This window comes from Taeniopygia guttata, chromosome 11 (genome assembly GCF_048771995.1).
Source record: "Taeniopygia guttata chromosome 11, bTaeGut7.mat, whole genome shotgun sequence".
NCBI lineage: Eukaryota > Metazoa > Chordata > Aves > Passeriformes > Estrildidae > Taeniopygia > Taeniopygia guttata.
In genome coordinates, this window is record NC_133036.1 from 16,533,883 (window position 1) to 16,548,205 (window position 14,323).

At 49.5% G+C, this 14,323-nt stretch overlaps 1 protein-coding gene across 1 annotated transcript in view; it reads left to right on the plus strand.

Annotated features, from left to right (window-relative positions):
- Positions 1 to 10,785, plus strand: part of LOC105760502 (hydrocephalus-inducing protein homolog) — a 65,989-nt gene extending 55,204 nt beyond the window's left edge. Inside the window, exons 51-63 of the mRNA XM_032750518.3 lie at positions 189 to 258; positions 1,291 to 1,495; positions 1,855 to 2,087; positions 2,666 to 2,817; positions 3,734 to 3,926; positions 4,498 to 4,606; positions 5,183 to 5,434; positions 5,779 to 5,921; positions 6,263 to 6,487; positions 7,675 to 7,835; positions 8,346 to 8,446; positions 8,981 to 9,635; positions 10,403 to 10,785. Of these exons, the coding sequence (XP_032606409.3) occupies positions 189 to 258; positions 1,291 to 1,495; positions 1,855 to 2,087; positions 2,666 to 2,817; positions 3,734 to 3,926; positions 4,498 to 4,606; positions 5,183 to 5,434; positions 5,779 to 5,921; positions 6,263 to 6,487; positions 7,675 to 7,835; positions 8,346 to 8,446; positions 8,981 to 9,635; positions 10,403 to 10,562 (2,659 nt within the window). The 3' untranslated portion in view covers positions 10,563 to 10,785. The remainder of the gene's footprint in view (positions 1 to 188; positions 259 to 1,290; positions 1,496 to 1,854; positions 2,088 to 2,665; positions 2,818 to 3,733; positions 3,927 to 4,497; positions 4,607 to 5,182; positions 5,435 to 5,778; positions 5,922 to 6,262; positions 6,488 to 7,674; positions 7,836 to 8,345; positions 8,447 to 8,980; positions 9,636 to 10,402) is intronic.
- The last annotated feature ends 3,538 nt before the right edge of the window (positions 10,786 to 14,323 follow it).

The following is a 14,323-nucleotide window of genomic DNA, read 5'->3' on the forward strand; positions in this document are numbered from 1 at the left end:
GCCTCGGTATCCACATGTGTAGTACAAAGCTGTGATAGAGCTGCTCAGTCCAGCAATGGGTGCTGCAGGCTGCTCTCTGGGAGCCATCAGAGCACAAAGGCTTTCCTCTGTGAGGAGGAAGCCAGCTTTGGCCTCAGAGAAAGGCAGGGGAGCTCAGCATGACAGATACCTCTGCTTTCTCTTCTCAGTTTAAAGCAAGGGGAATCTGCTGCATCAGCTACAAAGACCTCATCAAGGAAATCAAGCTCCTTGTCACAGGTGGGTGACTCCTGCTCCCCAGCAGTGCTGCTGCAGGCGATGTGAGAAGATGCTGCTGTGCCCAGGCTGGGCACACGGTGGGACGTGGTCTGCCGGATGGAGTCCAGTATCTGCTCAGTCCCCCTGGCAGTCCTGTACACTGGCTCTGACCTGGAGTTGTCGGGTCAACAGAGGGGAGCAGGTCCTAAGAGCCAGGGACCTCATAAAACAGAAGAGCTGAACAGGACAGAACGCACATCCAACCAATATGATTAATGCAACGTTCTCCCCTTATTCGTCATAAGATGGCAGTTTATATACACTTCTACATAGTTTACAGTTTACAAAGGCACTCTGACTGGCAAGGTAACATTGTTTACCTTTGCCTTAAGGTGGTCAGACTTTTCACACTGCAGCTCTATTCTATTTCATGCTCGGATAGCTCATTACTTTGTAGTTACCTTAACATAATTTCTGACTGCGCCACAACTGAATTCTCACTGCATCAAAGGCTTCTAGGCCCCTTCAAGGCCGGTTATCAGGACCGAGTCTGAGTGGGTAGCTCAATTCTCACTCCAGACATAAATCATGCTCTCTCTCTCTCAGAAATTCTGTAACAGGTCCTGTGTTTGGTAACTGTGAGCCAGCATAGGTCTGTGGACACCACAGAAGCAAAAACATCTCCCATTGAGCTCCCAGTCCACAGAGCTCAGACAACATTGCTTTTTCTTCTTCCCAGTCCCTACCTCTCTCCCATCATTTCTCACAGATATTTCTGCTCTCCTGTGTTACCTATGGAGATTGAAGGATCACAACTACCACCTTCATTCTTTACACTCAAACTGCTTTCTCTCTGCCACTTGGGACAGATTTGCAGCTCCTCCTGGCTTGTTGCTCTCAACCTGGGGCTGCCTTTGGGCCATGGAGTCATCCTTCCCTGCCCTGGGACTGGGTGCTTGGGCCCAGCTGGAGGCCAAGGCAGGACATATTCCTTGCTGGGGTGCTGAAGGTATAGCTAATAGCCATCAGCCTCTCCTGGAACTTTTTCTGCAGGGTCACCTCAATCTTGGCATGTTCACGGTGTCCCCCTGCTCTGGCTCCATCCGTCCGTGGGGTCAGCAGAAGATCACAGTGGAATGCCTTGCTGGGCAGGAGGGGACATGTGAGGAGCAGCTCTACATTGACATTCCAGGCAGAGACCCTGAGGACAATCCCCTCGGCATTCCCTTTACCCTGATGGCCGAGTCCTGCCTCCCAGGTACCTTCTGCCCACAGTCACACCTGCTGCTGATCAGCACCTAAACTTGCTGCTTGGATAGAGAGACAAGCTAGCCCTGGTGTCCCACCTTAAAATCCTCAGAGGTTCCAGCCCTCTTCAAGTCCACCAGCGGACTCATCCCTCCCAGGCTGAGAGGGATGCATGGAAGGATAAAAGGAAAGCAATGCTAAGACTGAGGTTGACTGAGCTCCATGCTCACAGCCAGCTCCCCCACCCAGTGCTGGGTTTAGCAGTCACCCAGGCAGAAAGGGCTTAGCAAGGCTTCTGAGAGGCCAGCAGGGTCCAGATGAACTCATCAGGGAGGCTCCTCCGTGCTCATTCCTCTGGTGTGTCCACAGGATTTTCTGAGGATGTCATGTTAATCTTCGAGGAGTACCCAATCTGCAGCAGCATCAACCTCAGCCACATGCTGCAGTCGGTGACAGGCACGGGCCTGTTCATCAGAGATGAGAACCAATTCATCTTCCACAAGGTTCTGGTTGGGCAAGAGGCTGAAGCTCATTTCAAGATCTATAGTGCAAGCCGTCTGCCATGTGACGTGGTCCTCTCCATCAAGCCCCTGCCTGGAAAGGTAAGAACAGGAGGCCAAGGTGGTGGTTGTCCTCTAAAGGCCATGTGAGAGCCTGTTTTGTTCTCCAGATGCATTGCTGCCTGTGGCCCAGACTAGGCTAGATCAGTGCAGCTCAAACTGCAGGGGAGAGCAGCAGAGCCAGGGAACAGTTGTGTGGAATTCTGCATGTCTTGGGCAAGGTTTTGGCTCACACCTCTGGGTCTTCAGTGGGAGAAGTGACTCCTTCTGAACCTCTCTTGGAAGCACATGCAGAGAGGGGCTGTTATGACCTGACATGCCAGGGCTAAAGCAGAGCATTTCCTCAGGCTCCCGGCTTTTCCTTCTCTTTGAAGGCCAGTTCTAGGTTATTTGCAGGGTCTTCCACGCAGTGCTCACCTCCCATATAGGCTGGGGCAGCTGCCAACACTCAAAACACACAATGCTTTAGCACAAGGTCAGCATTCCCTGGGAGGGAGGGAGCCTGCCCAGGGAAGCAGGAAGGAAGACACACTGCCCAGGGTTCAGCAATGCATTTATGTATAAATCCGTGTCATGTTGAAAGGTGTTTTCTCCTAACGCTGCTCTCTGGTTCCCCCAAGGAACAAATCCCTATCAGAAACATTTTCAAGTTGGATCCAGTCAAGATGTCTGTTCCTGGCTCATCCCATGCCGTTGCCACGGTGACCTTCACCCCACCAGATGAGCAGAACTATGACTGCACTTTCAAGGCTTTCTTTGACATCCCAAAAGGGTAACTGACCCTGTGAAATATTGGGGGAGGCCTCACTGATAGCTGCCTCTCCCCTGGGAAGGAACAGACCTCTTGTTAGCACTAATGCTTTCAGTAGCCTTAGGCAGAGTTCTTGGTATGAGATGATCTGGGAGGCAGTAACTCTTAGAAAAGAAAAATTAGGCTGATGGTTTAGCCTTTATGAGGAACTACGAAGACAGGCAAATATTAGGTACCCAGCCGGAAGTTACTGAGATGTGCTGCAGCTGAGCTGGGGGTTTCCAAGGACAGAGGCTTAGATGAAGCAGTTTCTGTACCAGCAAGTCAGCAGTCACAATTTCCTCTTTATTTCTGTAAAATTAGATGATCCTCTGTGATTACCTGGCATTCATTAAGCTGTTTTGGAGTGATTGGAGCTGGTATGAAAGAGGAGCCTAGGTTCCTCTGCCCTAGGACCTGTGTACTGGGGCTTTGACTTGCCCTTCCTCAACTCTTTAGTGGCTGAATTGGAACAAGAGAAATCTAATTGCTAATAATCAATTTCATTTTTGCTGTTCTTGGAAATGATCTTTACTGATGGTGACGATGATTTTGTTGCCTTCTTGCTTTCATGCTGTGCCTTTGCTTGTTGCATAAGTCTTCTCTCACTGCTGCCCGGGGATTTGCCGTATCTCATCTGGTGCCTCATTTACTTGCTGTACTGCATGATTCAATAAAGTGAAATTATTTTTAACTGTTATTGTGGAAGGCTCTGGCTCTTTGGAGCAGATTCCTCTTGTGAATGGCCCTGAGTAGATTGGGAAGAGGCTGTTGGGAGACTGTGTTGTGGGGTACAGGAGCAACCAAGCAGGGAGAACACTCTGGCCCTTGCTGCTTCCCTTGCCCAGTGAGAAATTGGTTAGTGCCAGCTGAAATTGTTTCTGTGCCTCTCCTGCAGCCCTGTGAAAATTAAACCCCAGATCCTGACCTTCACCATCAGTGGGAAGGGGCACAAGCCACAGCTGACAGTCGTGTGCCCAAGTGCTCGCACCAAGAGGGGAAATGCCGTGCTGCGCTTCAAGAGGCTCCAGGTGGGGGATTCAGAGACGCTGCCCCTGGTCATCCGTAACGATGGCATCATATCTCTCAAGGTGAGGAGGATCTGCTCGAGGAATGGTCTGGTTTGGGAACAAGTGCTTGTGACACACAGGAAGGGTCCCAAAGAACATGGCAGACCTGGGAAGAGGTGTTAGAAATTCTTTTTAAGCAAGTGACTGACGTCTGTTCTCCAAGAAGGGAGTTCTTGGAAATTTTCCGTCCAGTCTTTCTTCTTTAAGTTGAAAACAAGAAAGGTGGTGGAGTATTTTCCCCCCTGTCTCTCAGGTCACCTTTTGTTCTCATGGATACGTGTGATTTCCCAGTTCCATTAGATTGTATTTGATCCCAGTTTACTACATTTTAAGTAGACTTAGATGTGGTTTCATGAGCAGAATGTATTCTGCTCATTACTTTCTGTCCTGTTTGGTTTTGTGTCAGTTCTATCCAGATGCCTCTGAACACCCTTTGTTCTAGGCTGGTTTGACTTTACTAAGTCAACTAAGTGCTGTTGGTAGTGGGAGAGGTGCTGGGTTCCCATGTGGGACCAGCAGCACTGCAGTGTCAGTCCCTGTGCCATCCTGTACTCACACCAGTATCATTGTGCTCTGGCTTCTCTTTTCTCAGTTTATGTTGCGCCTAAAGGATGAGCATGGAGCGTTCTTCTTGAAAGGCAGGGCCTCCACACTCGAGGTATTCCGCACTGAAGATGTGGACGAGGACTCCATTGGAAACGGTAAATTCATTAACCATGAAGTGTGATCATGCACAGAGGGAAAATGTGTGCCCTGCTCTTGGCTTCTCTGAGCAGCAGCCAGATGTTAGGCACAGTGTCGTTCCTTGGGCTCTCTGTCCCCCAAGCTTTTCTTGGGGGCTTTTCTTGCAGCATTTCTTCCTAGCAAGTTGTAGGAAGTTCTTCTGTTCTTCTAGACATGGTGGGTTGAGTTGTGGGGGACTGTCACTACCTCAGTGGACCCCCTGAAGTTTTTGCTGCATGTGGGAAGGTACCAGCCTGAACAGACAGCCAGCAGAAGAAGCCAAAAGCACTCTTTGGCTCAGCTTTGCATGTGGCTGGAGCTGGCTGGAAGCAGATGGAATGAGGGCTGGGCATCAGCCTGAGGTTAAGCTGCTGAAGTGGTGATGTGTCTGGAGGTGGCAGTCTTGTGAACAGAGAAAGAGGGTCTGGAACCAGTGGGGGTAGAACCTGTGCCTAGAAGGCACCTGGTTTCAACCTCTTATTCCTCATATATCCTGTGGAAATATTTCCTCTGTATGGCTCTATCACTTAACTCTGATTTCAATTGCTGTGCAGAGAGCAACGCCCCAAAGAAGCCTTTCTTCCTTCTGCATCACGGGCAATCGACAGAGTTGGATGTCATTTTCAAACCCACCCTGGCTCAGCGTCTGGAAGGGAAGATTTGTCTGGTCGTGAAGGACATCTCTAGCAAAACCCTAGTAGAGCTGGTGGGTGAAGGCCACAGGGATGAATTCACCCTCGATGGCCTAGAGGAAGACACAGAGGAGGGGTATACTGAGAGCATTCTGAAGAAAGACATCATTGATGGTAAGAGAGGAGAGGCTGCCAAGGTGGAGCAAGGAAGAGGAAAATGTCTGATCATGTGTGTCCTCTCTCTAGCCAGGCCTGGGCTGTCACCCACGGGACTTGGTGGCCTGTGGGCATGGCAGCCATGCATGAGAGCAGTGTGTGCTGTGCTGCACATCGCTGGCTTAGGGATGTGTCAGGGTGTTTCCCTGGAAGTGGTGGGATGGGGAATTGCCTGGGGAACGCCCTCCCAGAGGGAGGAAGGCTTGGAGCAAGGAAGCATTGAACATGCAGGTGTCTGTGCACGTGAGGGGAGCAGGTGGAGCTCTCTGCATGCTGACATCCTTTGCTCTCCTCCTTAACAGCTGTCAGAGTGAATCACCTCCAGTTTGGGGACTGTTCTGTCGGGGAGTGCTGCTGCAGGACCATCACCATCACCAACCACACCCGTAACCAGTTCATGCGCTTTGAGTGGGAGGCAGACGCCCCATTCCAGTTCTCCCCCAAGGTGAGCGTGGACTGCTCTGCCTTTCCCCAGTGCTCAGGCCCTGCCCTGGTGTTCCCAGGAGCTGGCAGGGAGTGCTCACATACCACTGATAGCCTGTTCCAGTGCCACGTAGGAGAGGCAGTCCCTGGCTTGGCTGGGCCATGGCTGCCAGCCTTGCAGAAAAGGCTTCATGTTATGGGAGGTGGCACCTTCTGTTCATACTTTTGTCTATCAAACTTCACACAAACCCACTCTGAGGTGCAGCTTCCTGGCACAGCTGCTCACCACATCAGTCCCTTTTGCTGTTAGTCCTACCCTTGGCAGTGCTTCCAGTTTGGTCTTGACTCCCTGATTCTCCCTAGGTGGGACACCTCCATCCTGGCTGTGCCAAGGGCATCACAGTGACTTTGAAATCAGATGACCCAGCCACCTTCAGGAGGCACCTTGTGAAATGTAAGGTGACCAAGATCAACTTTGATCTGCCACGAAGGAAGGTTCCTGACTGGGATGACGAAAAGTGCTCAAGGTACACATTGAAGATGGCCACCAGGAAAGACCCAGAAGACAAATTCACTAAAATAGAGAAGGTAAGAAGCAAAATGGCAAAAAAAGCCAACCAGCTTTTACAAAAAGAACCACCATAACACCATCACTGCTGGCTGAGCAGCTCCTGCTTCCTCTGGACATGGGACAGCTGTGAGGTTCACCAGCAGTGCATTCCAGGAGAAAGGTGGATGCACAGTGACCAGATACACTCACACGAGAGGGGGAAGCCTTTTGACAAGAGACCTTTAGCCACACACAAGCCATCAGTCTGTGCCACAAGCACAAGTGTTGCAGCCCATGTTGAATGGGAGACAATGTTTTATGATTTTATCTCATTTTATGGTGTCAGAAATTTCTTCATCTCATTTGGAGCCTTTTCACCAACAAGGAGTTAAATCTGCTGCACTCTGTCTCTTCTTTTGAAGTAGAGAGAAATCCAATTCTCCTGCATATGCTATTGAACTCCCAAGTTTTGTGTGCATGGATACCAGAGATTTTGGTTGTGGTCTCTGTATCTCTGTGTGGGATATCTCATAATGGAATAGCCCAGGCACTGCATGACAGTATGGAGGAGTCCAGAGAGGGATCATCTCCAGAGACTCTTCCTGTTATTGTCATTATTGCCACACACACTCATCTTGGGTGAAGGTTCTTTCTGAGTTTCTGGACCATTTTATGGCTTCTAAACCATCCTCTTTTCTATCAGAACATCTGCAGTTGGAGACTTTCCAAGTGAGATCTTTCCCATCCCAAAATGCCCATCCCCAGCTCCCAGCAGTGTGGCTGTTGCTCTACACAAGACACCTGGAGAGCACTTTCTCCTAAGACAAGAAGAAAAAGGTGCTTTCTAGAACTCTTCAGTCTTGGGGTTCTCCATCTGTAGAGCTCCACCAGGGGAACTTAAGCCAAATTTTGAGACCTGCTGGATTTATAGGGGACCAGGAAAAGAGTCAGTCCCTCTACAAGGTTGAAGTCCAGGGACTGGAAACCAGATGAAGTCTCCATGGGGATATTAACAGCTGGGATATTAGTGACTGCATTGATCTGTGGGTAGAAACAACTACTGTAGCAGAGCAGTCATCTTGTCATTTTATCATCTTTCCAGGGAAGATAAAGTGAGTGGTCCTTTCTAGTCCCTCTGTGAGGCTGATCTTGGAGGCCAGAAGATTCCCTTCTCAGCCTGACTTTCTGGGCTCTGCTCAGTGGTTCCTCCCTTCTCTGTTTGCAGGAGCTCGAGATAGCCCCGGAGCCGGCTCACACTGTGGTGGAGGAGAGCAGCCAGGAGTTGGAGGTGTACCTCAGTGCCGTTGTTGCCTACTCCCAGTTGAAGCTGAACACGATCGAGGTTCAGTTCAAGGATACCTTTCCCTTCCAGACAAGGACAACCACGTGAGTGCTGGAGGCCAGGCAGGGCCCTGCGAGCAGGAGCTGCCTTTGCCCAGGGCTGGCCCAGTGCCCCATTCCCAGAACTCTGCCCCAGCCCAAAGCAGCACAGGCCCATCTATGTGCACACCAAGCCAAGCAGGTGGTGGTGGTCAGGAGAGGTTCAATGCTGCCGTACCTTTCTGCTGAGAACAGCCATGGGTTTGCTTTCACTGCATGTCACCTGTCCTCATCTGCTCAAGAATAAGTTTGCAGTCAAACCAAGACCTGAAGTCCAGAGTAAGCCCCTTAGCTTCGATGTCCTGGGCACCATGTTGGCCCTTTCCTCTTGACCATCCAGACTTGGAAATACTGTTTTGGGCCACCCAGGACAGCAGTCTGAGCATGGCAGGGTTGCCTGGGGAAGAAGATGCTCCTCAGCAGAAACTGGTACCAGGAGTCCCTCAGACAATGTTACTTTACTATTTGCTTTATATTTATTGGACTTTTTTTTTATTCCTCCTTCTTGCTTTTCAGTTTCAAAATTCACAATAAAGGGAAGTCAGCGCTGGAATACTCCTGGGAGGGCACTGCACATGGAGAACCAGTGACCAAGCCATTCTCATTCACTCTGATGCGTAAGGGCATTTCACCCCAAAACATGAATTGCTTTTTCATCCTTGTCCACATGTCCACTTTCATCAGCATCTTTCCAGCTGCAGCTGGAGAGTTTTCTCCTTGTCCCTCTCTGCCTTTCAGCCTTTTCTGTTCTTGCTCTGCCACTTTTGCTCTGCAAAGGACTGAGCCAGGCTCTGGGGAAAACCATGTGCTGGGTCAGGACTGGGAACGGGGCATCAGGTCATCTCTTTGAGACATCTGAAACTGGGAAAAAAAGTTGTGTAACAAGTGACCTGCCCTGCAGCCACTGTCTGATTGCGGTTCCTCACTCCAGGGCAAATGCAAAGTCACTGTCTAAAAGCAACTCTCCTGCTTTGGCACAGGAGCGTGTGCTGCAGGCTGAGACCCTGTTCCCAGACGCTCTATTTCCTGCTAAAACAAAGTACTTGGCTAGAGATGCTCCAAGTGCATCCCAGCTCTCCCATCTATGTACAGCAGGAGGCAGAGTTGCTGGGAACATAAGTCTTTGAAAGGTGTCCTCTTCCTCCCTGCAGGTCGGTTCCTCTCCGATGCAACTATAAGGAATCGCGCTGAGCTGCTGCGTAGTTACTGGTGGGAGCTGGAACATATTGCTGAGATGTGTCCTAAAGTACAGCGGCTGCGGCGGACTGAGAGGAGCCAGCAGGATTCTGAGCAGGAACAGCAGCAGGATTCTGAGCAGGAACAGCAGCAGGATTCTGAGCAGGAACAGCAGCAGGATTCCCAGCAGCAGGATTCTGAGCAGGAACAGCAGCAGGATTCCCAGCAGCAGGATTCTGAGCAGGAACAGCAGCAGGATTCCCAGCAGCAGGATTCCCAGCAGCAGGATTCCCAGCAGCAGGAGCAGCAGCCCTCTGAGCAGGAGCAACTTTCTGAGGAGGAGCAGCTGGAGTCCAAGCAGAGGAAGGGTTCCAAGGAACGGCGCCTCTCTGAGCAGCGGCCACAGCCCAATCCAGACCTTTTCAAGAAGATATGCTTCTCAAAGGCAAAGGATCTTTTTCTGCAGCCTGCCGGTTCCTCCCTGGAAATCTTCCCAGATTTCATCCATGACCTGCCAGTGTTCTCCATCAACCCCGACCGTGGCATCCTTGCTCCTGGCCAGAAGCAGACCTTTCACGCAAAGTTCTCCCCAAAGTGTGTGGGGAAGTTTGGGGTCACCATGATGTGCAGGTGAGAAACATCTGCCAACTCATGCTACTGATGGGTATCACTGAATCACAGGGTGGGACAGGGTGGAAGGGACCACAGTAGGTCATCTGGTCCCACTTCCCTGCTCAGGTGGGGTCATCCCAGAGCACAGGGTTTTTTCCAGAGGGCTCTGAATAATTCCAGTGAGGGACACTCCACACCCTCTTGGACAACCTGGCACCTACACAGGCAAGAAGTTCTTCCATCAGCTTCAGGTGGAATTTCCTGTTCATGTTCTGCCCATTGCCTCTCGTCCTATTGCTGGGCATCACCAAGCACAGCCTGGTTCATCCGCTAACATCCTCCCTTCAGTCCCTCTGACTGGGATGGGGAGGTGGGCCTGGAGACGGGCAGCCCCAGAAGGGCAGCAGAAACACCCACATGAGCATGGAAAGATCATCTGGCCTTGGTAGGGAGACACTGTATGAAACATCAGTCTCCTGGAGGGTTGCAAAATCTGGAACGAGAGATCTGGGGACCAGCCAGTCCCTAGTTCTGCTTCCTTTTGGGACAAGCAAGGCCTGCTTCTCTACATGGAACCCTGTGTGCTGTAGCTGGTCCCCAGGCACGTCACTGGTCACATTCCTGTCCTTGCACCTCTGCAGCCTCCATGCAGCGAGTGCAGCTGTTAAATCTGCTGCTCACTGCTTGCACAGAGAGAGGATGCAACACTGTGTGCACTGCAAGGAGACAGAAAAGCAGCTGGCTGGGAATGTTCGTCTGGCTAACACCAGTCCCCTTCTTCCTAGGATTCCTAACCTGAAGCCAACTCAGAAGAGGGTGCAAGTGATTTTGAAAGGCAGAGCCCGGGAGAACAATCTTGATAAATTGAAATTCTCTGCCTTATGGCAGCTCGAGGAAGGCCAGAGACCCAAGAAGAAGGTGCACTGGAAACCAGCACCTGAGTGACAGCATTTGTGTCAGCTGGAGCATCCGGCAGGAGCCGGCAACATCGTGTCTTCTGATGCTGATGGTCTCCCACCCTTCACCAGAGACCTCTGCAGCTACCCTTCCAAGCTCCAGTGAAGACCTCTCATTATCTTTCAGTTACCTAAGTTAATTGACTAATTGTTAGTTGTTAATTAATTGTTCATTGTTAATTAAACAATTGGCAATAAATCGTTAATTGTCAGCTTGTCTTGGTTGGAAAGACAGGTGTCTGTGGGACCTCTCTGGAATGGAGAATGTGACCCTCTTCCTTCCAAATTATTATAACTGAAATTAAGGGGCTTTCAGGAAAAGGTATGGGAAAAGGAGTAGCACTTCTTTACTAGCATGTATAAGAAGGCAAACAAACAACAACACTGGCAGCAACAACAGACAGAACCAGAGACCAAACCACAGCCTTCCCTCAGCTGTAGGCACTTCCCCTTTGCTGTAGTTCTGGTCACAGCTGGGCAGGGAGGGGAGGCAGATAAGGAATAAAGCAATTGCTAGAGACATTTTAATTAAGCTACAACAAGGAATACACTGGTGAGCTCAAGCACTCAGTGTGATCAATTCTTAAGAACTTGTTGCTGTGAGGGAGTTTCTACAGTAGCCAAACAGTGACTGAACAATGCTCAATTTGTTAAAAGATAAATAAGAAAGTGATGAGAAAACACCCTAGTGTGAGAACCCCGGGATTGATTCAGGGGTTCCGTGTGGTGGTAAAGTCTCTCCTCCAATCTGTGCTTCCAAAGAAAAACTCCGCAGCCTCTTGTTCGGTCTCAAGGCAGTTTATTGCTCGTTATCTAAAAGATTGTCTTTGCCCGCTGCGGCTGCTTTGGTCAGCGGCCCAGGCAGAGACACACACACTCCTGACACCCTCACTGCCTGGTGGCTTCGTCGTCTCTCTCCCCGCCCCAGGCTGCTGCTATCTTTTATATGATATATTACGTATTATATGTTGGCAGATTTTCCCCAATACCTACTATCTATGTTACAATGTGCTTTTCTACTCTAAACCAATCTGTGAGTGCCAACATCACCAAGCACATGGAGGCAAGGAAGAAGAAGGAGGAAGAACAGGATCAGGCCCACTTTCCTCCTGATCCCCCTGTACAAAGTAAAACCCCCCTGTACAATACCAAAAAATTTTCCCCTCTAATTTGTAATTACTTCTACTATACCATCTAACCCTCTGTGACCGCTTGTTCCACCTTCAAAGTTGGTAACTCATTTCATGGCTCAAACTCAAAATCACAGCTGTTTTCAGCTGCTTGCCAGGGTCTAAAATGCTTCTGACCAAAGCCTGGAACCTCTGAAAATGTCTGAGGGACATTTTGAGTTCTGACACCCTAGTGAGGGAAGAGCCCTAGCCCTTAGACCCTATCAAAACATGCAAATAGATTACACTGAGTTCCCCAAAATACAGAGACTTTACGCTTTACTTCAAAAATGTGACATTCTGTAGGTGTTGCATTAGATATAAATTGGAAAATTCATCCCCCGTGGCACCCTCGAAGCTCTGGGTGTGTGGAGAGAATGAATGCTATCCTTAAGAACCATATTACCAAATTAACGATTGAAACCAGATTAGCATTATTATGGGTCAGAACTGCTCCAAGAAAGGACATGGGAGTTTCTCCCTATGGAATGTGGTTTGGGTTACCTTATCTGGGAAGGGAAGAGAGTTTACCAATGGCTGAAACTAATTACTTATATCTCAGAAATTATTTGCAGGTAATTGCACTTTCTTTCACAGATCTTAGATGAAAAGGGCTGTTACCCCAAACATCACCTCTAGACTTTCACATACACCAGGTAAAACCAGGAGATTGGGGTCTAATAAAAATCTTGGAACAATGCTACCTTAACAGCAGCATGGGAAGGTCCCTTTCAGGTACTTTTAACAACTGAAACAGCTACCAGGAGTGCAGAAAAAGAGTGGTCTCATGCCTCTCAAAGGACCAGTGGAACCTCCTCCCCAAACTTGGACAGTGGTACAAGGAAGTGACCCTTTAATCTTCAAAAGCTGATTTAATAGTGAGCAGTCAAGGGCAAGACTGGACTGACCTCTGTATTTGCCACCAGAGAGACTTTTGCTCCAGTGTGGGCTGCAATCCCTCAGCTGTTGAGCAGTGGGAATATGAGTCAAACCAGACCTTGACAAAAGAGAAATAGGAAATGACATTCAAAGACTTTGGAAATTGCTGGATGGAGTGTCACGGCTTCTATGCTTCACCGCCACATCCCTGCAGTGTGCTGATCTAGTGCACAGGGCTAGAAGAAAGAACAGGAAGCAGGTATGGGTAACACAGAAGGTAATCTTTGATGCTGCACTTACGCTCTGAGGTTTGCGTCATCCGAGCAAGCAGGGATGGAACTGCTGATGGGAGGCACTGACCACAAGTGTATCTACAACTTACTGTACTTGGAGGAGAACTATGGACAGCAATGTGAACTGACAAATCAGGAACTTGTAAATAGACTGAATTTAACACTGACCTCATAAAAAACTGATTAATCTTATTTATAAGTACTTCACAAAAGGAGCCAGTTTGTGCTGACCACACAGGGTAATTAAATCAAGGGCTTCAGCAAAAGAAAAGGGTAATAAAAGGAAAGGACGGATTGCGAGCGATTAGGTGACATTTTGTTGAAGCCAAAAGGTTATTAGGTTAAAGCACGAAAGGTGTTGGTTCTATGTGGTGTTGTTTGGATTGTTTGGATTTGTTCAGGTTGGTTTGTTGAGTGTTGCTGGGAGAGGGGTGTGGTTGAAGACCCGACTAAAAAGGAAGTAGGATGAGAGGGGAGAGGACCGTAAATTTGCAGTGACACCAAGGTGGGAGCATGTGTCAGTCTGCTGAAGGGTAGGAGTGTGTGCTCTGCGAGGGACCTGGACAGACTGGATAGATGGCCTGAGTCCAACAACATGAAGATTAACAAGTCCAAGTGCCGAGTCCTGCACGTTGGCCACAACAACCCCTGCAGCGCTACAGACTGGGGACAGAGTGGCTGGAGAGTGCCCAGGCAGAAAGGGACCTGCGGGTCCTGGTCAACAGCCAGCTGAACATGAGCCAGCAGTGTGCCCAGGTGGCCAGGAAGGCCAATGGCTCCTGGCTTGGATCAGGAATGGGGTGGCCAGCAGGAGCAGGGAGGTCTTTGGTACTGGTGAGGTCACACCTCGAGTGCTGTGGTCAGTTCTGGCCCCTCAGTTTGGGAAGGACATTGAGATGCTTGAACATGTCCAGAGGAGGCAACAAGGCTGGTGAGAGGCTTGGAACACAAGTGCTGTGAGGAATGACTGAGGGAGCTGGGGTTGATTAGTCTGGAGAAAAGGAGACTCAAGGGTGACCTTATCACTCTCCACAGCTCCTGAAAGGTGGCTGTTCTCAGGCGGGGTTGGTCTCTTTCTCCAGGCAACAACTGACAGAACCAGAGGACACAGTCTCAAGCTGTGCCAGGGGAAGTTTAGGTTAGACATTAGAAAAAAATTCTTCACTGCAAGAGTAATTGCATGCTGGAATCTTCTGCCCAGGGAGGTGGTGGAGTTACCAAACCTGGACATGTTTAAAAAAGCCCAGACATGGCACTCAGTGCCATGGTTTAGTTGATGAGGAGATGTTAGGTCATAGGTTGGACTAGATGATCTTAAAGGTCTTTTCCAACCTAATTCATTCTGTGATTCTGTGAAAAGCTGGTGGTTGGGAGAGAATGGAAGCTCCCGAGTACCCATCCAATGGGAA